Raw genomic sequence first — 25,573 nt, 5'->3', positions numbered from 1 at the left:
TTGTTTAATAGGGACTTTACAATAAGGATGTGTATTATGGTTTTAATAGTGCACAGATTTAATGGTTCATAGAATTAATGGTGAACAGATTTATTTCAGCTAAAAGAAATTAGGACTGCTTCCCCGTCTGGGTGCTCTTCATGAAAAGTAGCGCTCTCAAGGGAGCACTGGTCATGAAATTGTTTACCCACTGCCTTAATTTAAAGTAATGGATGGAAAACCAGGGGTTACGGGTCTGTGATTCCCTGAAGAGCTCAACCTGTGAAAGCTTTCTGTGCCAGAAGTGCCTGATTGAGGAATCAGTTCCGTTACAAGAACTTACTCTGGTTAAGTTATGATGTTACCATAGAGCACATATACCAGAAACGCTGTTTACGGAGGTCACGGACCATCATCAAAGACCCTACCCACCCCAGCCACAGTCTGTTCGCCCTCCTGCCATCTGGGAGACGCTACAGATGCATTCGCACCCGAACGACCAGATTTAGGAACGGCTTCTTTCCCAGGGCTGTCATCCTACTGAACTCCACAAATAGACTCTAAAGCCTACTCATCTGCCAATGCACTTTATTATGGTTATGTTTATGTTAATGTATTACAAGCCAAATGAATGTTGAATGTTTAAATGTCTTAATCTAAATGTACACTCTCGGGAGCCGCAAGCCTACATTTCGTTGTACTGCACTTGTGCACTAACAATGACAATAAAGTTGATTATTGATTGATTGATATTGATTATGTTTTATTCACCCTGACATTTTGTTACAAAATCCAGGTGAAGCTGATTCCTTCTGCTCCGAATGATGACCTGTCGACCTTGAGTGAACTGACAGGTAGAAGTCTTCTCTATGAAATTCAGAAGCGGTTCAGCAATAATCAGATATATGTAAGTACATACATATAAACATGTATTTTTGCTAAGTGGAATTTACAGTTGGTAAAGAAAAAAACATTTATAGAGTGGCTTTCACAATCTCAGGACATCCCAAAGCACTTTACAGCCAACGAAGTACTTTTGAAATGTAATCACTGTTGTAGGAAATGCGGCAGCAAACTCCCACAAACAGTAATCACATAACAACCAGATAATCTGTTTTTTAGTGATCTTGAATAAGGAATAAATATTGGTCAGGACACCAGGGATAACTCCCGTGCTCTTCTTCAAAGTAGTGCTATGGGATCTTTTACATCAACCTGAGAGAGCAGATGGGGACTCGGTTTAATATCTCATCTGAAAGACGGCACCTCCTACAGTGCAGCACTCCCTCAGCTCTGCACTGGAGTGTCAGACTAGATTTTTGTGCTCAAGTCTCTGGAGTGCAACTTGAAATCACAACCTTCTGACTCAGAGGCAAGAGTGCTACCCACTGGGACACAACTGACATACAATAAAATAAAGTAAAATAAAGCAAAACATTTTGAAAGCTATTTTCAAACTGTTGGGAATTAAGATACTTTGGAAAAGCAGGCAGCAGTCAGTTCATGCACTTATTTCCCCGAACATTCATAGGATTGAAACATAGGAACAGGAGTAGGCCATTTAGTCCCTCGAGCCCATTCAGTGAGATCATGGCTGATCTGTGACCTAACTCCATATACCCGCCATTGCCCCATATCCCTTAATGGCCCAGAAATTCGGGTCGGAGGCTTCCTGTGGGTGCAAGCCTCCGACCTGCACTTACCTTACGCGCCGGCCGTTGAGCTGTGGGCCCGCGTGGTATTCTGATCCTGGGCCTCCTCCAACTGCCTGCGCGCAATGCTTGCGTATCCCAGGGGTGCAGTTAGTTCGATGCGTCCCCTGGGATCACGTGGGCCATGGAGAGCCAATGGTAGCAGGGAATGCTTTATTCATAAATTTGACAGGAAGAGCTGTCAAACCTATAAATACTATAAGCCCCAAAACATAACTAAAACTTCAAATAAATTTTTAAAAAATCACATTTTTAAAATAACTATAAATTACATGAAATAACTATTTTAAACAATAATTAAAATTTTTGAAAAAATTAATTTCAATTTCTAACGGGGCTAAAAATAAACTTACCTTTCTTTAAAGTATTTAAAAATAATAAAGCTGTGGAAAAAATGTTTTAATTTTAATTAATTCACCACTTACCATGTTAAAAGCAGGCCTTGCGCCTGCTTTTTAAAAGTGTAACTACTGGAGACTTAACCTCCCGGAGAAACCTGCAAAAAAAACGTAAGTTCGATGCGCACGCGTTCCACCTGTCAACCCCTTCTTTCAAGGGAACGGAAGTTCCGGTTTCCCGCGCATGCGCAGTGCATGCACGAAACCGGCACTTTTGTTGGGCCTACGCATAAGTACCCAGTGCGTACTCACCCGTGGAGACCCGAATTTCTGGGCTAATACCTTTGCTTAACAGAAAGCTATCAATCTCAGATTTTAAATTAACAATTGATCTAGCCTCAATTGGCATATGCGGAAGAGAGTTCCAAACTACTACCACCTTTTGTGTGTAGACGTGTTTTCTAATTTCATTCCTGAATGGTCTGGCTCTAATTTTTAGGCTATGCCCCCTCGATCTGGACTCTCCAACTAGAGGAAATAGTTTCTCTCTATCTACCGTATCTGTTCCCCTTAATATTTTGAAAATATTGTTCAAATCACCCCTTAACCTTCTAAATTCCAGAGAATACAACCCTAGTTTGTGTAATCTCGCCTCGTAATTTAACCCTTGGAGTCCAGGTATCATTCTGGTAAAGCTACACTGCACTCCCTCCAAGGTCAGTATATCCTTCCTATTGTGTGGTACCCAGAACCACTCATAGTACTCCAGGTATGGTCTAACCAGGGCTTTTTAGATCTGTAGCATGACTTCTACCCCTTGTATTCTAGACCTCTAGATATAAAGGCCAGCATTCCATTAGCCTTTTTGATTATTTTCTGTGCCTGTTCATGAAATTTTAATGATCTATGTATATGGACCCCCAAGTCTCTTTGGACCTGCACTGTTTTTAGCTTTTCACTATTTAGAAAATACCCTGTTCTATCCTTTATAGGTTCAAAGTTATTTGCCTACATTGAAATCCATTTGCCACAGTTTTGCCCATTCGCTTAATCTATGAATATCTCTGTAATTTTATGCTCCCATCTACACTGCTTATAGTGCTGCCTATCTTTGTGTCATCAGCAAATTTGGATATGTGGCTTTCTAGCCCATCACCTAAGTCGTTAATAAATACGGTAACTAATTGAGGCCCCAGCACAGATCCTTGCAGGACACTACTATTCAATTCCTGCCAATTAGAGTACCTGCCCATTATCTCTACTCTCTGGCCGCAATCTTCCCTACCTCGGCGGGTCCATGACGGGTGATGTCGGTGGCGCGACCGGCCCTGCTCCTGTCTCCATCCTGGCCTCCGACATGACTCTCCCCTGATTGGGCTTGTTAAGCCCGCCCAGCGAGTTTCCTGGCTAATTGAAGGAAGTGGGTCTGATGACATCCTTTGTTTCCTGGCCAATTAAAGGAAGCGGGTCTGATGACGTCTGACGCATCCTCAGCCAGTTTCCTTAAAGGGACCACGCACAAATTGATTTTGACATTTGTGCTGTCAGTGTTCTACAGCATTGAGGCGCTGCAAACATTGACAATCATTGCACAGAGGTGCACCCAGGTTCTCCCATGACTCCCTCCATATGCCTATGGAGGGAGTCACAGCACGTAGAGAGGTTCTCTTCCCTTCCCATGGGAGAAAGAGACCTCCCAGGACACCAACGCAGCCTGGTTGCACATTGCACAGGAGGACACAAGCAGAGATGTCATCAGGAGGACCAGGCTGCAGTGGTGCAAACCTTTCAATTATCTCAGTAGATCACAAAACGTTAGTACAAAGCCACACTCAACCTCATCCTGCTGTGCCTCTCATCATATCCCCATCACTTTGCCTTCCCTACCCTACTCCTGCACATCCTTATTCATTTACCTTGCACCTCCACCCATCCCTCGCTATCTACATTATCACATCCCCATCTCACTAGCCACCCCTCACACTCACCCTCATCCTAGTCCAATCATAACAACTAACAACACACAAGGGTAGACATTTGAGTGTTTTCGCCAATGTTCATGTGACGTTTCTGTTAATGTGCTGTCAAACATTGAAACCTTTCTTTTCAACACTTTGCGTTCTTGGACATATTTTTGTGCACCTTTGGATGTGGCTTAGTGAGTTGCAGTGAATGGTGAGACATAACAGTACCCCCGCAATGCTGATGAGTGTGTAAGGAATGGCTTGGGCATTGTAGGGATGCTTTATGGTGTTGGTGTGAGGTGGTGCCAACCTGGCGCATCATGTGGCTGCCAGGGTGTACAGCGTCAAGTGAAGTAAATCTGGCCATGGTGAGGCCATCCCTGGCCTCCTGGGCAGCAACGTGGTCAGGTGCTGATGCCCTGTGTCCTGTGCAGCATCAGTTCATTGTGGAGCAGGCTGGTATTGTTGGTTCTCCTGGTGTGCCTGGTGATGCTGGTGTTGGGGCTGATCTTGGTGGGATTCTGAGGCCCAAGATGAAATAGTTTCAAGGGCACCAATGCTGATGGAATAGATGGCAGGTGATGTAGAGATGACAGAAGCGATCTGTCAATGGTGAGAGAGGTTGTTCCAATGAGGTGACACTAGATAGAGAGTTTGCTGCAGACACTCGCAACCTGGATAAAGCTTAATCTTTCTTCCAAATACAGTAAGCAACAGCTTCTGAGTTTGGAAAGTTAACAGCTGTGAGATGGGAGCTTTTATAGCACATTTGCAGCTGTCAAGTAATGAGATGAGATCATGGCCATTCAACTCCTGCCCCGAGCAGAGTGGACCCCGTGGGTGACCTGGTAAACTCTAAAGTTGAACTGAATATAGTTCTTAATGCTCTGTTAACAAGGTCATAATGATCTTAATTGCCTCCCTCGCCGCTGCGTGTCAGGTCTGCTCAGCGCCAACAGACCCGACATTTGGAAAAGGCATGTGCTGGCGGGTTGACAGTGGGGTCCCGACCCGCTGTCAAAATAAATCCACCCAGCTCACCACCGATTGCGCCCGCTGCCCCCGTCTCCCTCCCCCCGACAAAATTCCCTTCATAGAAACTGTTAGATGATAAAAAAACAAGGTCCATCTAGTTCGCCTTCTACTATCCTGGCAGTCGCATGATACACGATAGTGGAGCTGTTAATTAATCATAGTGATTAATCTCTATCAATTACTCCACAACACGAGGTGAGGAGACATCCTGCGGTGCAGAGCTTTGGTAACCAGATGTTTTAAGTCACCTGTTCATCTCAAGCATGCTATACTTACCACGTTGTGTCTCAAATGACCCATATACTGTATCCCAAAGTATTATTTTCTGAAAGAAATCTATCTACTTTGCCTCTGAATGAATTCATCGCCTCCCTAGTATTTCATACTTGCTGGTTTGTTTGTTTTGAATTTTGTGGGTCTGGTTGACACTTTTACCACATTGCAAATTCTACATCGGAACTCCAAGACCTGTTAATATCTGTATCTTGAGATAGATGCAAATTAATGAGAATAAGGATTTAAACTTTATAGGTGCTCCTTGGTATCCACCTCTGCAACCCACAAACACAAGAGATACTTGGACACCCTTGCCCCTATTCCATATTAACTTATTAAAGCAGAATTTAGAAAGATGGAAGTTATACACTTCTCCAGTTGTTGATTCAGTTTAGGCCCAATATCAGTTCCTATCTAAATTGCTCCTTGAAGGGAGGCAGCAATATTTTGTTGTCTACAGTACCCAGCCTGGCCATCACTGTGACCATTATCTGGAACTAGATCCATCGAGTCCAGTGGTGTAATGTATCACACATTCAGGACACAAAGTTCTGTTCACCTACATCTTCCTACAGTATCACATTCATTTGCACAAGCTGCAATTTTGTGATCATCTGTTTTCGTGACAGTACATTAAACAATCGATTAGCAATTTGGATTTAAATTTCATGCATAAATTCACTTTTCCCATTACAAATAAATTGGTACGATTAACGATGCACATTTTAGGAATAAGAGGGTTATAACATCTCACTACATACTGAAAAAGTAATTTAAATCCATAAAATGCTAATGTTGAGATGGTTTAAATTCTTTCCAACTGACATTAGATTTCAGAAGCGCAACTGATTTGAAGAAACTGATATTGTAGCTTAATGAATCAAGAACATTTTCCTCTTTCAGGTTTATTTACATGCTTTTATTTGTTTAGAATATTATTATGTTATACAATATAATTACAATTTTATGAAAATAAAATGTCACGGGTGATATGCAGCATAATAAATGATTGCAATCACATTTTAATTTTTAAAGCCTTGGGTTTCCATTAAAACATCAACTAACTTTGGATTTGAAAAATAATGGCCTAGAAATTGAGTGGGGTCAGCGCCCATTTAGAGGCGCTAGAGGGCCTAGCGCCGCAATTATAGCCGCTTCTGAAATTGACTAGGGCCCTACCATCGGCGTTACACCGGTTGCGCTGCGCCGGCACCGATGACGTCATCGGTGTGTGCAGCGTCCCGGTTGCCATGGTAACGCGCCCGAACGCCGAAATTCAGTTGCGGCCGCCTCGCCTGTGGCAGCCGCAACCAACGATTTTTCAGAAGTGCCTTCATGGTCCTAGCGCCGGCGCATTAAGGTGGCGCGGCGGCCGGCCGCTTTCCCAGCGGCCGCCTGCCCACACCTCCCTCCCCGGACTCCTCCACCACCCCCCCGCGGCACAGATGTGTGTGGGCCGAGAGCCCGGCACTTCTCCGAGGTGCCGGGCTCATTTTTTCCCCGAATCCAACGGCCAGCGGGCGGCTGCAGGCAGCTCCTCCTTAACAGAAGGAGGAGGCCTGCAGTACCCCAGCCTGCCGCACCGCATCGGGTGCCGCAGCGGGGGATTAGCGCCGCAATCCTGCAGTCAGCGCCCATTGGGAGGCGCTGACACCCTCCAGTAGCGCCCGCAGCCGTCTGGGCGCGGCGCTACTGAATTTTTGGCGCGCACAGCGGGACTTAGTGCCGGCGCAAAATTTCCGGCGCTAAAGCCCTGGCGCGGGCCCAACTCAATTTCTAGGCCAATATATTCTAGACCAAATGATTAAACACAGTAGGGGCAAAATTCGGTTACATCCCATTTGGGGGCAGTAACCGAATTATCGCTGGAGATTTAGTGCCCGGCGTGGAAGTACCACCCCGGCTGCTAAATTCGGCTTACTGCCCCGGCGAGGAAGCGGAACGCTATCTCGGGCGCTCCACTTCCTCTTGGGGTGGTTTCGGGGGCGCAAAACGCGGTAGCACCGGAACACTCCACAGGCACTCCACGCAGCGCTGACACGTTTCAGCGCACCTCCCCTTCCGTTAAACGGGAGGGACGCTGCAAGTTCTGCAGGGCCTCCGATGGCCCACACTTGCCCACCAGGGCAACTTGGTGCCTTGGCTGCAGCCCGGCACCGAGATGTGGTGCTGGGTTGTGCGATAGCAGCCACCGACCACGCCAATGGTCACCATAATAAAATGGCGGTGCGGGTCGTGGCCGCACCTCCCTATAATTAGCGCCACACGAGCGGAGGTTGACCCAGCTTGCGACCCACGAGGTTGGAGCTGACAGCGCCCGTGGCAGTCTCACAGGGCGCAGCCGAATTTCTACCGCAGGGTGGTAAGGGGTTGCGGTGGGGCGCTAAGGGGTTGTGGCGCACAGTGATGATATCATCTCCGGCAGCACAGCGGCCCAGGGCGCTACCGACGGGGGCGCACTACTATCGGCTAGCGTCTCAGTCGAGCCCCGCCGACTTTCTCGGGAGGCGCTACCCACCTGAGCGATAAGCCCTTTGCGCCCTGTTAGTGTCCCCCAGAGGCGTTAACGGCAGGCGCAAAGGAGACGAATTTCACGGCCAGTAAATATAATGTGATAGCAAAATACTGCAGATGCTGGAAATCCAAAATAACAACAGAAGACACTGGAAAACTCAGCAGGCCATGCAACATCCGTGGAGAGAGAAACAGAGTCAACGTTTCGGGTCGAAACCCTTCTACAGAACTGAGAACAAAAGGCAGGAAATGAAACAGATTAAAAGGCTGTTTGGGGGCTGGGAAATGGGGGAGGGGATGAAAGAAGAGACATTAAGAGATATTCAAGGTGAGACGAGAGCAATAGGACAGGTAAAGAAACAAACAATGGCTCTAGATGAAATGTGAAATGCGCTGACAGAGTGATAGACAGCTGTCATGTGGGAGAGAGAGAAAAAAAAGGAAAAGGCACAAACCAAAAGTGTGGATAAAAAATATAAAAATATAATAGTGGCCGAGGTAATGATCTGAAATTGTTGAACTCGAGTTCAAAGAAATGTTGTAGTGGTAGGGGATAGTATCGTTAGGGGGATAGATAGAGTTCTCTGCAGCCGAGAGCGAGAGTCCCGAAGGCTGTGTTGCCTGCCCGGTGCCAGGGTTAAGGACATCTCCTCTGGACTGGAGAGAAACTTGGAGTGGGAGGGGGAGGATCCAGTTGTCGTGGTCCATGTTGGTACCAACGACATAGATAGGACAAGGAAGGAGGTTCTGCTGAGGGAGTTTGAGCAGCTAGGGGCCAAATTAAAAAGCAGAACCACAAGGGTAATAATCTCTGGATTATTACCTGAGCCACGAGCGAATTTGGCTAGGACAAATAAAATTAGAGAGTTAAATGCGTGGCTCAAAGACTGGTGTGGGAGAAATGGGTTTTGCTTCCTGGGACACTGGCACCAGTACTGGGGCAGGAGGGAGCTGTTCCATTGGGACGGGCTTCACTTGGCCAGTGCTGGGACTAGAGTCCTGGCGGATCATATAACTAGGGCTGTAGAGAGGGCTTTAAACGAACTAGTGGGGGGGAGGTTCCTAGAGAGCAAATAATACAAATGACAACAGAGAAGGTCATAGACTTAGGTAGCAGTGGGGAAATTAAAAACCAGAGCATGTCAGGAAGGGGCAGAAGGTATGGAGTAAAAGGTAAAGTAATAAAAAGGGCAAAAGCAGGAACTAAGTGTCACAAAACACCTTTGAAAGTTCTCTATCTGAATGCATGTAGCATTCGTAACAAAATAGATGAGTTAATGGCACAAATAACTACATATGGGTATGATCTTGTGGCCATTACAGAAACATGGCTGCAGGGTGACAATGCCTGGGAATTAAACATACCAGGTTATTTAACGATCAGGAAGGACAGGCAGGAAGGAAGGGGAGGTGGGGTGGCTATGTTAATAAAGGAAGGAATCACTGTAATACAGAGAAATGATATTGGGTCAAAAGATCAGGACAATGAAACAGTTTGGGCGGAGGTAAGGAATAATAAGGGGAAAAAAACACTAGTGGGCGCAGTCTATAGGCCTCCGAACAGTGGCAACTCTGTTGGACGGAGTATCAATCAGGAAATAGTTGAGGCTTGTAATAAGGGAACATCTATAATTATGGGGGATTTTAACTATCATATTAATTGGACAAATCAAATTGGGCAGGGCTGCCTTGAGGATGAGTTCATTGAGTGTATTAGGGATGGGTTTCTTGAGCAGTATGTAACTGAACCGACCAGGGGGCAGGCAACCTTAGATCTGGTCCTGTGTAATGAGACAGGATTAATTAAAAATGTCCTAGTAAAGGATCCCCTTGGAATGAGTGACCATAACATGGTTGAATTCCATATTGAATTAGAGGGTGAGAAGGTTGGATCTCAAACAAGCGTGCTAAGCTTGTATAAAGGAGACTATGAAGGTATGAGAGCGGAATTGAGTAGAGTGGATTGGGAAAATAGATTAAAGGGTAAGATGATACATGATCAGTGGTGTACATTTAAGGAGTTATTTTACAACTTCCAAAAAATATATATTCCACTGAGAAGAAAGGGGTGTAAAAGAAAAGACAGCCATCCGTGGCTAAGTAAAGAAATTAAGGATAGTATTCGACTAAAAACAAGGGCATATAAGGTCGCCAAACCTAGTGGGAGGATAGAGGATTGGGAAAACTTTAAAAGACAGCAAAAAATAACAAAAAGATTGATTAAGAAAGGGAAGATAGATTATGAAAGTAAATTAGCAAAAAATATAAAAACAGATAGTAAGAGTTTTTATAGTTATATAAAAAGAAAAAGGGTGGCTAAAGTAAATGTTGGTCCCTTAGAGGATGAGACTGGGAAATTAGTGGTGGGAAATATGGAGATGGCAAAAACACTGAATGAATATTTTACATCAGTCTTTACAGTAGAAGACACTAAGAATATCCCAACACTGGACAAAGAGGGGGCTAAAGGGGGGGAGGAGCTAAACACGATCAAAATCACTAAGGAAGTGGTACTCGGTAAAATAATGGGACTCAAGGCGGATAAATCACCTGGACCTGATGGCTTACATCCTAGGGTCTTGAGGGAAGTGGCGGTAGGGATTGTGGATGCATTGGTAATAATTTTCCAAAACTCCCTGGACTCGGCAATGGTCCCGGCAGACTGGAAAACTGCTAATGTAACACCCTTATTTAAAAAGGGCAGTAGACAGAAGACTGGAAAATATAGATCGGTTAGCCTAACATCTGTGGTAGGTAAAAGTTTGGAGTCCATTATTAAGGAGACAGTAACAGGACATTTGGATAATCATAATTTAATAAGACAAAGTCAGCATGGTTTTATGAAGGGGAAGTCATGTTTGACAAATTTGCTGGAGTTCTTTGAGGAAGTAACGTATAGGGTGGATAAAGGGGAACCAGTGGACGTAGTGTATTTAGACTTCCAAAAGGCATTTGACAAGGTGCCACACAAAAGATTATTACTTAAGATAAAAAATCACGGGATTGGGGGTAATATTCTGGCATGGATAGAGGATTGGCTATCTAACAGAAAGCAGAGAGTTGGGATAAATGGTTCATTCTCAGACTGGCAATCAGTAACTAGTGGTGTTCCGCAGGGGTCAGTGCTGGGTCCCCAACTCTTTACAATCTATATTAATGATTTGGAGGAGGGGACCGAGTGTAACATATCAAAGTTTGCAGATGATACTAAGATGGGGGGGAAAGTAGTGAGTGAGGAGGACATAAAAATCCTTCAAGGGGACATAGACAGGCTAAGTAAGTGGGCAGAGATTTGGCAGATGGAATACAATACTGGAAAGTGTGAGGTTATGCACTTTGGCAGGAAAAATCGTAGAGCAAGTTATTATCTTAATGGCAAGAAACTGGAAAGTACTGAAGTACAAAGGGATCTGGGGGTCCTGGTGCACGAAACTCAAAAGGTTAGTATGCAGGTGCAGCAAGTGATTAAGAAGGCCAATGGAATGTTGGCTTTCATTGCTAGGGGGATAGAATATAAAAATAGGGAGGTATTGCTTCAGTTGTACAAGGTATTGGTGAGACCGCACCTGGAATACTGCGTACAGTTTTGGTGTCCATACTTAAGAAAGGACATACTTGCTCTCGAGTCAGTACAAAGAAGGTTCACTCGGTTAATCCCGAGGATGAGGGGATGGACATATGAGGAGAGGTTGAGTAGATTGGGACTCTACTCATTGGAGTTCAGAAGAATGAGAGGCGATCTTATTGAAACATATAAGATTGTGAAGGGGTTGGATCGGGTGGATGCAGGGAGGATGTTCCCGATGATGCGTGAAACTAGAACTAGGGGACATAGTCTTAGAATAAGGGGCTGCTCTTTCAAAACTGAGATGAGGAGGAACTACTTCACTCAGAGGGTGGTAGGTCCATGGAATATGCTGCCCCAAAAAGCTGTAGAAGCTACATCATTACATAAGTTTAAAACAGAAATAGACAGTTTCCTAGAAGTAAATGGAATTAAGGGTTACGGGGAGCGGGCAGGAATTTGGACATGAGTCTAGGTTCGGATCGGTCATGGCCCTGTGGGTAGCGGAGCGGGCCCAGGGGCCATGTAGCCTGATCCTGCTCCTATGTCGTGTGTCTAATTCTGTAAGATTCAGGAGATGGTTCTGTGACAGTGGATTGGCGGTTAGGATCAGATCAGCCATGATCTTATTGAATGGCGGAGCAGGCTCGAGGGGCCGATTGGCCTACTCCTGCTCCTATTTCTTATGTTCTTATGTTGAGCCCGGAAGGCTGTAAAGTGCCTAATCGGAAGATGAGGTGCTGTTCCTCGAGTTTACGCTGAGCTTCTGTGGAACAATGCAAGAGGCCGCAGCATATAATGTGATATAGGCAGTCAGTATCTGCCCCATCTGATATGCAGTGAACTATTCCAAGGTGATACTGCTCTTCGGCCCTGTTATTCAATGGATGGTGTAATGTCCGAGTATAAATAATACACGGACTGCAGGAGAACAATAAAACAGGTATTTACTTGAACAGAGGGTACTCTTTTATTTGGACCCAAAAAAAACCCAATTCGACTGTAAATAAACAAAAGTTCAACTAAAGCTTAACAAATCAAATTAAAATTTGGTTTTCCGTGTTGATGATGCACTCCAGTCCCCGCGGCACCCACCGGTCGCGGAAATACTCAAGCGCACCGGCGGACACCGCGTGCTCCATCTCCAGGGCCACCCGGGCGCGAACATGGCCGCGGAAGAGATGCAGGCAATCCGGCTGGACGACCCCCTCGACCGCCCGCTGCCTGGACCAATTGATGGCTCTTTTAGCCAGGCCCAGGAGCAGGCCCACAAGGAGGTCCTCCAACCTGTCCGCTCCCCTCCGCACCGGGTGACCGTAGATCAAGAGCGTGGGACTGAAGTGCAACCAAAAATCGAGGAGCAGCCCCTTCAAGTAGTGAAAGAGGGGCTGCAACCTCTCACAATCCATATAAACGTGAAACACGGACTCCTCCAGGCCGCAAAAAATGCAGGCGGCCTGGGAGTCCGTGAACCTACTTAAAACCTAATTGCACGGGACCGCTCCGTGCAACACCCTCCAGGCCAAGTCCCCGATGGAACAAGGGAGGACTCCCGCATAGAGAGCCCTCCATTGGGGACCTCCGCTACCGCCGGTCGGCAAAACGCCACGCCAAGGCGTGTCCGGACGGTAGACGAAGATGGCAAAGTGGAGAGTGTGCAGGAGCAGCCCGTACAGGAAACCCCTCCGCGCGGAATGAAAAGGCACGGAGGGTATTTCCTCGAGACGGCTCAAGTTGTGAGGCGCCGGTTCCCGAGGGGAGTTTCGGGGACGGGCGCCGATGAGGAATTCCGTCCGAACGGGGGTAAGCTCGGACGGGATCGCCCCACGTGCTTGAGCCGCCTCGATACACCTAGTGGAGTCGGGGCCCAGTGCCGCTTTTACCGATTCGATGGTTTCGACCGCGAGCTGGACGTTGGCCCAGGACAGGCGCCGCGCCAGCTCCTCCGGCGCCTTCCAGCCCGCTCCTCCACCATCGAGCAGGTCCCCGACTCTGGTCACCTTGCCAGCCACAGCCCTACCCTCCGCCAGCCGCCCGAACCCGTGTTCGTGGAGGTGCGGATTCCTGAGCAGCGGCTCCCGAAGGAGAGCCGCCGCTCCTGACGGGGGAGAGCTCCGCCTGGAAGCGACGTAGTTCCAAACCCATAGTAGTTCCTGGTAGAAGACAGGCAGCTCCCGCAGGCCGGCACGCCTGCTGCCCACTTTCGCAAACAGGAGCTGCGTGTCGTAATTGAGGCCATGCAGCTGGCGGAAGAAAAACGTCGCCAGCGCACACCATCTCGGAGGATTCTCGACGTACAGGTATCTCTGCAGCGTCTGAAGACAGAAAGTCGCAGCCTGGGTGCGAAGGCACACCAGCGCCTGACCGCCCTCCCTAAGCGGGAGACACAGAACCGCGGCAGAGACCCAGTGCTTCCTTTTGTCCCAGAAGAAGTCGATGAGCTTCTTCTGAATCTTGGCGACAAACGCAGGGGGAGGCATCAAAGTGACCAACCGGTACCACAACATGGCGGCCACCAGCTGGTTTATGACCAGCGCTCGACCCCTGTAGGACAACACTCGGAGCAGTCCTGTCCAGCGTCCTAGGCGAGCGGTGACTTTGGCCTCCAGCTCTTGCCAGTTCGCCGGCCAAGCGTCCTCGGCAGGGCTAAGGTAGACTCCCAAATAGAGGAGGTGCGTGGTGCTCCAGGCGAAAGGCCTGAACTCCTCCGGCAGGGAGTCCACCCGCCACTGACCCACCAGGAGTCCGGAACATTTCTCCCAGTTGATCTTGGCGGAGGATGCGTCCGAGTAAATCTGCTGGCATTCCCGCATCCTCCGCAAGTCAGCGGGATCCGTGACCATGAGGAGCACGTCATCGGCGTAAGCCGAGAGGACCACCTCCACGCCCGGCCCTTGCAGAGCCAGTCCCGTCAACCTCTTCCACAAGAGGCGCAGGAAAGGCTCCACGCAAATGGCATATAACTGACCGGACATGGGGCATCCCTGACGCACCCCCCTCCCGAAGCGAAGGGGCGCCGTCAAGGACCCGTTAACTTTAATCAGACACTCCGCGGCGGCGTACAGAAGTCGGATCCGGGCGACGAAATGCGTCCCGAACCCGAATGCGCGCAGAGTCCCGAAGAGATACTCGTGATCCACCCTGTCGAACGCCTTCTCCTGATCCAGGGAAAGGAAGGCGACCGACAGACCAGCCCTCTGGGAGTGGTGGACCAGGTCCCGGACCAGATGGATGTTATCGTGGATGGTCCGGCCCGGGACCGTGTAGGACTGGTCGGGGTGGATCATGTGGGCCAGCACGGTGCCAAGGCGAGCAGACATGGCCCTGGCAAAGATTTTATAGTCCGTGCTGAGGAGGGAGACCGGGCGCCAGTTCTTAAGGAGGCGGAGATCGCCCTTCTTAGGCAGCAGGACAATGACCGCCCTGCGCCAAGAGAGGGGCATCTCCCCGGTCGCCAAACTTTCCCCCAGGACCCGCGCGTAGTCGCCCCCCAAGACGTCCCAGAACGCCCTGTGGAACTCCACGGTCAGCCCGTCCAGCCCCGGGGACTTTCCCCTAGAGAGCTGGCGGAGGGCGCCGGTCAGCTCCGCCAGACTTAGCGGAGCGTCCAATTTTTCGGCGCCCTCCGGGCCAACCTTCGTCAGGTCCTCCCACAAAACTCTGCGCGCATCCTCGCTGGACGGATCCGGAGAGAACAGAGCCCCGTAATAGGCGCGGGTCTCCGCGCGGATTCCCTCCGGATCCGAGACCAGAGATCCGTCGTCGGCCAGCAGCCCCAAGAGCTGCTTACGGACCCCCCATCTTTTTTCCAGCGAGTAGAAGAAGGGGGAGCCGCGGTCCAGTTCCCGCAGGAGCTGGATCCGCGACCTCACGTACGCGCCTCGGGACCCGACGAGCTGCAGGTCCTTCAGCGCACCCTTCTTCTCTTCGTACACCTTCCGCAGGGCCGGGTCCTCGACGACCTGATCGAGACGGGACTCCAGGTCGAGCACCTCCTTCTCCAACCGCCCGACCCGGGCCTCCCGCCTCTTGGTCGACCCCTTCGCGTACTCCTGACAGAAGAGACGGATGTGAGCCTTGCCCACATCCCACCATAGCCTCAAGGAGGGGAAGCCCCCCTTCTTCCTTCTTCAGTCGGCCCAGAATCGACGAAACGAATCCCGGAACCGTGCATCCTCCAGCAGCAGGTTGTTAAAATGCCAGTACACGGACCCCCCCCGCGCGCGCAGCGGAGCGAGCTCCGCCCACACCAGGTGGTGGTCCGTGCACGGCACCGGCCGCATGGAAGCTGCCGGAACGCAGGAGACGTACGCCCGGGAAATGTAGAGGCGGTCGATTCTGGACCTTCCTCCCCCAGACCTCACGCTAGTGAAGGCGCTGGAGTCGGGGTGGAGATTTCGCCAGACGTCCACCAAGTCGAAGGACGCAACCAGGTCCCTCAACTTCTCCATCGCCGCCGGGCTTCGCGGGGGACCCGAACGGTCCCTCGCCTCGAGGGTGCAGTTAAAATCCCCCCCGAGGATGACGCACTCGCCCACGTCGATGGAGCCCAAGAGAGCGGACACTTCTTCGAAGAAGCGCACTTGCTGCGCACTGGTCTGAGGGGCGTACACGTTCACTAGATGGAGCGGCATGCCCCCCAGGCGAACAGTGACCTGGAGCAAGCGGCCCGGCACGTGCTCCTTGACCCCCAAGATCTCCGGCTGAAAATGCGGGGCCAGCAAGATAGCCACCCCGCTGGAATTGTTGGAGAGGTGACTCATGCTGACCCCTCCTTGCCACTCCAGGAGCCACGTGGCTTCGTCTCCCGGAACGGTGTGGGTTTCTTGCAGGAAGCACACCGCATACTTCCCGTCCCGAAGGACCGAGAAGTTATTGAATCTGCGGCGCGCCTCCCTGCTGCCGTTGATGTTGAGGCTGGCTATGGTTATCTTCATGTCAGAAGCATAGTGCAACCTCTACCTACACCTAACGGGGGGAGGAAGCGCAGCCACTGGTCCGCCGCCACTTCCTCAGCAGCCCAGTGAGAAACGTTGTGAGCCGACGCAGCTCGAGCGGGTTCACACCCTCGTCCGCGCCCAAGATCTTAACGGCGGCGCGGACGGAATCGATGAGCAGCGCCAGCTCCGACCACCTGTCGAGGGCCAGCCGGACCTTATTGCGCTGACCCAGGCACGTGGCCATAAAATCCCGGAGTTCCCTTACGGAAATGAGGGGAGACTCGGCAAGGGGCACGAGGTCATCCATCGCCACGTCGGCGCTGGAGTCCGAATCGTCCTCCGTGCCCATCACCGAGTCCCCATCCTCCTCCAGGGGGTCGTCACCAGCGGCCGACCCGTCCGCCGCGCAGTGCGAAGCGAACGACTCGGCCGCGCCAGCCAGCCCCGCCTCCGCCCGGATCCCACCCCCAGGATCGGCGGCAGAGGATTTCTCCCTGGGCTCCTCTAGGGGTGCCGGGCCAGAAGACGGCGGCGGTTCAGAGCTCCCCTCTGCCTCAGACGCCGGAACGACCGGAGAAACCGGGGAGAGAACAATTTCCAGCTCCTCCAGTACGTCCGGCACCAGAGACGCAGCCAGGGGGCCATCCTCCTCCCCGCCACCAACCTCCGACCCAGCGGACGGGGGGTTTTGAATTAAAAGCTCTACCAGGACGAGCATCCCCTGGGAGACGTCCGGGTCGCATTGGGCGAGCTCATTATCCTCGAGCTCGCCAGACCCAGCCCCCAGGCTGCCCGACCCGGCGAGGGGTAACGACACCGATAAAAGGTCAACTTCAATTACTGCCGCGGGTTGTTCCGCAACCCCCCCCATGGGCAGGGTCTCATCCCCATCCCCGGGAGGCACGTGCTGGACAGACACATCTGCCTCAGCCTCCCGAGGGACAGGCGACCCCTGCCGATCGCTGGTGATGACGACAGCGCTGGGGGGGCGGGGGGGGCGCAGTACCCGCGGCGGGCGACGACTCCCCCTGCTCGGAGGGACCTTCCTCCTCCCGGTCCTCCTCCTCATCCAGGGGGTCGCGCCTTCTTTTTAGCACGGCGGGAGCGAGGGAGACCTCCATGTCTGCAAAGGCCTCCTCCTCGACTCCCTCCGGCGGAGCAGGTTTGTCGGGTTCCTCGGGCCCGAGCCCGGCCGCAGGTATTGGCATTACCGCTGCGGCGGTTGCGGCCACAGGCTCGGGCACGGGGCCCCTCCCGCTCACATCTGCCCTGATCAACTCCGCGAGGAGCGCGGGTGTAAGGGGCTCAAGGGGCAAGGGCTCACCATCCACGGGGGGACCTGCCCTAAGGTGCTTCTTTTTTCCCCGCGCCTTCTTTCCGGCCGGACACGCTCCCTCCCCCCCGCCGGAGGCCTTGGTGGCATCGGCCCCCGACGTCAACCGCGCATCAGACGTACTTGACGCGCGGGCAGATCCGGGGGGAAGGGCGGCGGCGGCGGCGCCAGCCTCGGCCGCACGAGATGATCCGGCGGCCTTGGAGGCAGGGCAGTTCCTCCTGATGTGCCCCACCTCCCTGCAGGCATGGCACCTCACACCGTCCGACGTCCAAAAGGCGCGGTAGGCGGTCCCCTCGTGGAGGACGACGAACGCCCCTTCAGTGTCCTCCTCCCGCGCCAGCTGGATAAACAGCTGGCGCCGGAAGGAGAAGACGTGGCGAAGGCTGGCCTCCCGGAAGCCGAGCGGGATGGGCGTGATCCCCGACCTCACCTCCCCAAGTTGTCGCAAATGGGGAAGGAGGAGCTCACCAGGAACATAGGGCGGGACGTTGGAAATAATGATCCTCTGCGCGGTGGCCTCGAGAGGATCCACCGGCAGGAAGGTCCCGCCCACGGTGAGCCCCTTGGCGACAGCCAGGGACACCGCCTGCTCCGACCCCAGGAAGAACACAGCCTTCCCATACATTTTCGAGGCCGCGACGATGGCTGAGGGGCCGACAACCCCAGCCATGGCCTTGACGCAGGCCTCGATTGTCATAGTGGGGTGAGTGTAGCTCTTCACCCCAAGCTTTTTTGTTATTAATCGAAAAGGTGACGGGGCAGCAGGAACAGCGGGAGCAGCTGTGGCTGTGGCTACCACTCTCGCATAGGTCCCGGCTGGCCCCGCCACCGGCGAAGATGCAGTCGCCATTCTGGGGTGCTTTTTTTAAGGGCTACACTCACCCCAAGTCACAGGCCTGAAGGTGTTAATGGCCTCGGTGTATATATATATTTTTTTGTCCTCTATTGAGCAGAGGGAGCTGATTAAAATGAGGACACACCTCTCTCCTTATTGATTTAAATTGGGAGAGGAGCCCTCGCCCCTCTGCTCAATTGGCAATTAATAAAATAGATGAAACTAAGGTGCCTTAGAAAAACAGGCAGAGAGAGACAAAGAGAGAGAGAGAGGTGGGGGGGTGGGAAGGAGGGAGGCCGCAAAGGGCAGTGTTGCCACTCAGGATGGTGGGTGGGTGTAGGCAGGGTTGCACTCTCCGATGGAAAAAGTCTTTGGTGATGGTGGTCTTCTGGCAGGGGGAGAAGACGTCTTCACCTGGAAAAGCTGGAGAAGCCCAGGCTTAGTCCTGCAACAGGTCTTAACGATGTAATTAAATTAAATTAAGGACTTCACCTTGGGCAGCTCCAAGCTCTCCCAGGGCAGGCAATAGAAGGGATGCTAATTAGTGGTGTGTGTGGCCTAGCTTTTAACAAGAGCACACACTACACCCCTTGATGATCCGGCCTTGCTTCTTCTTTTCTCCCCCCACCTAAAATACAAAGTCTTGGGAGAGTGCCCCAAATAACACCCACCTGTAGATGTTCCGGATGAAGTTTTCTTCCCTCCTTTCAAGCAGTTGGTTTCTCTCCCCTCTCTCCCTCTCCTGAAGTGGAGGCCAAATTGGGGAGGCAGTGATAGAAAGGCCTCTCCCCTGGTTGATGTTGATGTAGGCCTCCTTTCTCCTTCTCCTCCTCTGTCCTCTCTCTCCAGGCACCTCAGTTGATGTAATGATGGTGGAGTTGGTGGTGGTGGTCCAACGTTCTCCTCCTCTTCCTGGTCAGGGGACCACCACTTTAATCCACTCTCCAAAGTCTGGCTGCTCCCTCTGCTCGTGCTTGCAGCTGAACAGAGGGTACTCTTTTATTTGGACCCCAAAAAAACCAATTCGACTGTAAATAAACAAAAGTTCAACTAAAGCTTAACAAATCAAATTAAAATTTGGTTTTCCGTGTTGATGATGCACTCCAGTCCCCGCGGCGCCCACCGGTCGCGGTAATACTCAAGCGCACCGGCGGACACCGCGTGCTCCATCTCCAGGGCCACCCGGGCGCGAACATGGCCGCGGAAGAGATGCAGGCAATCCGGCTGGACGACCCCCTCGACCGCCCGCTGCCTGGACCAATTGATGGCTCTTTTAGCCAGGCCCAAGAGCAGGCCCACAAGGAGGTCCTCCAACCTGTCCGCTCCCCTCCGCACCGGGTGACCGTAGATCAAGAGCGTGGGACTGAAGTGCAACCAAAAATCGAGGAGCAGCCCCTTCAAGTAGTGAAAGAGGGGCTGCAACCTCTCACAATCCATATAAACGTGAAACACGGACTCCTCCAGGCCGCAAAAAATGCAGGCGGCCTGGGAGTCCGTGAACCTACTTAAAACCTTATTGCACGGGACCGCTCCATGCAACACCCTCCAGGCCAAGTCCCCGATGGAACAAGGGAGGACTCCCGCATAGAGAGCCCTCCATTGGGGACCTCCGCTACCGCCGGTCGGCAAAACGCCACGCCAAGGCGTGTCCGGACGGTAGACGAAGATGGCAAAGTGGAGAGTGTGCAGGAGCAGCCCGTACAGGAAACCCCTCCGCGCGGAATGAAAAGGCACGGAGGGTATTTCCTCGAGACGGCTCAAGTTGTGAGGCGCCGGTTCCCGAGGGGAGTTTCGGGGCTGGGCGCCGATGAGGAATTCCGTCCGAACGGGGGTAAGCTCGGACGGGATCGCCCCATGTGCTTGAGCCGCCTCGATACACCTAGTGGAGTCGGGGCCCAGTGCCGCTTTTACCGATTCGATGGTTTCGACCGCGAGCTGGACGTTGGCCCAGGACAGGCGCCGCGCCAGCTCCTCCGGCGCCATCCAGCCCGCTCCTCCGCCATCGAGCAGGTCCCCGACTCTGGTCACCTTGCCAGCCACAGCCCTACCCTCCGCCAGCCGCCCGAACCCGTGTTCGTGGAGGTGCGGATTCCTGAGCAGCGGCTCCCGAAGGAGAGCCGCCGCTCCTGACGGGGGAGAGCTCCGCCTGGAAGCGACGTAGTTCCAAACCCATAGTAGTTCCTGGTAGAAGACAGGCAGCTCCCGCAGGCCGGCACGCCTGCTGCCCACTTTCGCAAACAGGAGCTGCGTGTCGTAATTGAGGCCATGCAGCTGGCGGAAGAAAAACGTCACCAGCGCACACCATCTCGGAGGATTCTCGACGTACAGGTATCTCTGCAGCGTCTGAAGACGGAAAGTCGCAGCCTGGGTGCGAAGGCACACCAGCGCCTGACCGCCCTCCCTAAGCGGGAGACACAGAACCGCGGCAGAGACCCAGTGCTTCCTTTTGTCCCAGAAGAAGTCGATGAGCTTCTTCTGAATCTTGGCGACAAACGCAGGGGGAGGGATCAAAGTGACCAACCGGTACCACAACATGGCGGCCACCAGCTGGTTTATGACCAGCGCTCGACCCCTGTAGGACAACACTCGGAGCAGTCCTGTCCAGCGTCCTAGGCGAGCGGTGACTTTGGCCTCCAGCTCTTGCCAGTTCGCCGGCCAAGCGTCCTCGGCAGGGCTAAGGTAGACTCCCAAATAGAGGAGGTGCGTGGTGCTCCAGGCGAAAGGCCTGAACTCCTCCGGCAGGGAGTCCACCCGCCACTGACCCACCAGGAGTCCGGAACATTTCTCCCAGTTGATCTTGGCGGAGGATGCGTCCGAGTAAATCTGCTGGCATTCCCGCATCCTCCGCAAGTCAGCGGGATCCGTGACCATGAGGAGCACGTCATCGGCGTAAGCCGAGAGGACCACCTCCACGCCCGGCCCTTGCAGAGCCAGTCCCGTCAACCTCTTCCACAAGAGGCGCAGGAAAGGCTCCACGCAAATGGCATATAACTGACCGGACATGGGGCATCCCTGACGCACCCCCCTCCCGAAGCGAAGGGGCGCCGTCAAGGACCCGTTAACTTTAATCAGACACTCCGCGGCGGCGTACAGAAGTCGGATCCGGGCGACAAAATGCGTCCCGAACCCGAATGCGCGCAGAGTCCCGAAGAGATACTCGTGATCCACCCTGTCGAACGCCTTCTCCTGATCCAGGGAAAGGAAGGCGACCGACAGACCAGCCCTCTGGGAGTGGTGGACCAGGTCCCGGACCAGATGGATGTTATCGTGGATGGTCCGGCCCGGGACCGTGTAGGACTGGTCGGGGTGGATCATGTGGGCCAGCACGGTGCCAAGGCGAGCAGACATGGCCCTGGCAAAGATTTTATAGTCCGTGCTGAGGAGGGAGACCGGGCGCCAGTTCTTAAGGAGGCGGAGATCGCCCTTCTTAGGCAGCAGGACAATGACCGCCCTGCGCCAAGAGAGGGGCATCTCCCCGGTCGCCAAACTTTCCCCCAGGACCCGCGCGTAGTCGCCCCCCAAGACGTCCCAGAACGCCCTGTGGAACTCCACGGTCAGCCCGTCCAGCCCCGGGGACTTTCCCCTAGAGAGCTGGCGGAGGGCGCCGGTCAGCTCCACCAGACTTAGCGGAGCGTCCAATTTTTCGGCGCCCTCCGGGCCAACCTTCGTCAGGTCCTCCCACAAAACTCTGCGCGCATCCTCGCTGGACGGATCCGGAGAGAACAGAGCCCCGTAATAGGCGCGGGTCTCCGCACTGATTCCCTCCGGATCCGAGACCAGAGATCCGTCGTCGGCCAGCAGCCCCAAGAGCTGCTTACGGACCCCCCGTCTTTTTTCCAGCGAGTAGAAGAAGGGGGAGCCGCGGTCCAGGTCCCGCAGGAGCTGGATCCGCGACCTCACGTACGCGCCTCGGGACCCGACGAGCTGCAGGTCCTTCAGCGCACCCTTCTTCTCTTCGTACACCTTCCGCAGGGCCGGGTCCTCGACGACCTGACCGAGACGGGACTCCAGGTCGAGCACCTCCTTCTCCAACCGCCCGACCCGGGCCTCCCGCCTCTTGGTCGACCCCTTCGCGTACTCCTGACAGAAGAGACGGATGTGAGCCTTGCCCACATCCCACCATAGCCTCAAGGAGGGGAAGCCCCCCTGCTTCCTTCTCCAGTCGGCCCAGAATCGACAAAACGAATCCCGGAACCGTGCGTCCTCCAGCAGCAGGTTGTTAAAATGCCAGTACACGGACCCCCCCGCGCGCGCAGCGGAGCGAGCTCCGCCCACACCAGGTGGTGGTCCGTGCACGGCACCGGCCGCATGGAAGCTGCCGGAACGCAGGAGACGAACGCCCGGGAAATGTAGAGGCGGTCGATTCTGGACCTTCCTCCCCCAGACCTCACGCTAGTGAAGGCGCTGGAGTCGGGGTGGAGATTTTGCCAGACGTCCACCAAGTCGAAGGACCCAACCAGGTCCCTCAACTTCTCCATCGCCGCCGGGCTTCGCGGGGGACCCGAACGGTCCCTCGCCTCGAGGGTGCAGTTAAAATCCCCCCCGAGGATGACGCACTCGCCCACGTCGATGGAGCCCAAGAGAGCGGACACTTCTTCGAAGAAGCGCACTTGCTGCGCACTGGTCTGAGGGGCGTACACGTTCACTAGATGGAGCGGCACGCCCCCCAGGCGAACAGTGACATGGAGCAAGCGGCCCGGCACGTGCTCCTTGACCCCCAAGATCTCCGGCTGAAAATGCGGGGCCAGCAAGATAGCCACCCCGCTGGAATTGTTGGAGAGGTGACTCATGCTGACCCCTCCTTGCCACTCCAGGAGCCACGTGGCTTCGTCTCCCGGAACGGTGTGGGTTTCTTGCAGGAAGCACACCGCATACTTCCCGTCCCGAAGGACCGAGAAGTTATTGAATCTGCGGCGCGCCTCCCTGCTGCCGTTGATGTTGAGGCTGGCTACGGTTATCTTCATGTCAGAAGCATAGTGCAACCTCTACCTACACCTAACGGGGCGAGGAAGCGCAGCCGCTGGTCCGCCGCCACTTCCTCAGCAGCCCAGTGAGAAACGTTGTGAGCCGACGCAGCTCGAGCGGGTTCACACCCTCGTCCGCGCCCAAGATCTTAACGGCGGCGCGGACGGAATCGATGAGCAGCGCCAGCTCCGACCACCTGTCGAGGGCCAGCCGGACCTTATTGCGCTGACCCAGGCACGTGGCCATAAAATCCCGGAGTTCCCTTACGGAAATGAGGGGAGACTCGGCAAGGGGCACGAGGTCATCCATCGCCACGTCGGCGCTGGAGTCCGAATCGTCCTCCGTGCCCATCACCGAGTCCCCATCCTCCTCCAGGGGGTCGTCACCAGCGGCCGACCCGTCCGCCGCGCAGTGCGAAGCGAACGACTCGGCCGCGCCAGCCAGCCCCGCCTCCGCCCGGATCCCACCCCCAGGATCGGCGGCAGAGGATTTCTCCCTGGGCTCCTCTAGGGGTGCCGGGCCAGAAGACGGCGGCGGTTCAGAGCTCCCCTCCGCCTCAGACGCCGGAACGACCGGAGAAACCGGGGAGAGAACAATTTCCAGCTCCTCCAGTACGTCCGGCACCAGAGACGCAGCCAGGGGGCCATCCTCCTCCCCGCCACCAACCTCCGACCCAGCGGACGGGGGGTTTTGAATTAAAAGCTCTACCAGGACGAGCATCCCCTGGGAGACGTCCGGGTCGCATTGGGCGAGCTCATTATCCTCGAGCTCGCCCGACCCAGCCCCCAGGCTGCCCGACCCGGCGAGGGGTAACGACACCGATAAAAGGTCAACTTCAATTACTGCCGCGGGTTGTTCTGCAACCCCCCCCACGGGCAGGGTCTCATCCCCATCCCCGGGAGGCACGTGCTGGACAGACACATCTGCCTCAGCCTCCCGAGGGACAGGCGACCCCTGCCGATCGCTGGTGATGACGACAGCGCTGGGGGGGCGGGGGGGCGCAGTACCCGCGGCGGGCGACGACTACCCCTGCTCGGAGGGACCTTCCTCCTCCCGGTCCTCCTCCTCATCCAGGGGGTCGCGCCTTCTTTTTAGCACGGAGGGAGCGAGGGAGACCTCAATGTCTGCAAAGGCCTCCTCCTCGACTCCCTCCGGCGGAGCAGGTTTGTCGGGTTCCTCGGGCCCGAGCCCGGCCGCAGGTATTGGCATTACCGCTGCGGCGGTTGCGGCCACAGGCTCGGGCACGGGGCCCCTCCCGCTCACATCTGCCCTGATCAACTCCGCGAGGAGCGCGGGTGTAAGGGGCTCAAGTGGCAAGGGCTCACCATCCACGGGGGGACCTGCCCTAAGGTGCTTCTTTTTTCCCCGCGCCTTCTTTCCGGCCGGACACGCTCCCTCCCCCCCGCCGGAGGCCTTGGTGGCATCGGCCCCCGACGTCAACCGCGCATCAGACGTACTTGACGCGCGGGCAGATCCGGGGGGAAGGGCGGCGGCGGCGGCGCCAGCCTCGGCCGCACGAGATGATCCGGCGGCCTTGGAGGCAGGGCAGTTCCTCCTGATGTGCCCCACCTCCCTGCAGGCATGGCACCTCACACCGTCCGACGTCCAAAAGGCGCGGTAGGCGGTCCCCTCGTGGAGGACGACGAACGCCCCTTCAGTGTCCTCCTCCCGCGCCAGCTGGATAAACAGCTGGCGCCGGAAGGAGAAGACGTGGCGAAGGCTGGCCTCCCGGAAGCCGAGCAGGATGGGCGTGATCCCCGACCTCACCTCCCCAAGTTGTCGCAAATGGGGAAGGAGGAGCTCACCAGGAACATAGGGCGGGACGTTGGAAATAATGATCCTCTGCGCGGTGGCCTCGAGAGGATCCACCGGCAGGAAGGTCCCGCCCACGGTGAGCCCCTTGGCGACAGCCAGGGACACCGCCCGCTCCGACCCCAGGAAGAACACAGCCTTCCCATACATTTTCGAGGCCGCGACGATGGCTGAGGGGCCGACAACCCCAGCCATGGCCTTGACGCAGGCCTCGATGGTCATAGTGGGGTGAGTGTAGCTCTTCACCCCAAGCTTTTTCGTTATTAATCGAAAAGGTGACGGGGCAGCAGGAACAGCGGGAG

General features: G+C 54.1%; 1 protein-coding gene across 1 annotated transcript in view; it reads left to right on the top strand.

Annotated features, from left to right (window-relative positions):
- LOC147111560 (unconventional myosin-XVI-like) overlaps positions 1 to 25,573 on the top strand; it is a 350,938-nt gene that overhangs the window by 138,028 nt on the left and 187,337 nt on the right. The window contains exon 4 of the mRNA XM_085999902.1: positions 776 to 886. Coding sequence (XP_085856028.1) covers positions 776 to 886 — 111 coding nt within the window. The remainder of the gene's footprint in view (positions 1 to 775; positions 887 to 25,573) is intronic.

Source organism: Somniosus microcephalus, chromosome 10 (assembly GCF_052327205.1).
Source record: "Somniosus microcephalus isolate GS21.2 chromosome 10, FLI_Smic_1.0, whole genome shotgun sequence".
NCBI classification, from domain to species: domain Eukaryota; kingdom Metazoa; phylum Chordata; class Chondrichthyes; order Squaliformes; family Somniosidae; genus Somniosus; species Somniosus microcephalus.
Note: the sequence above shows the minus strand (reverse complement) of the source record. Positions and strands in the feature narration are given on the sequence as shown.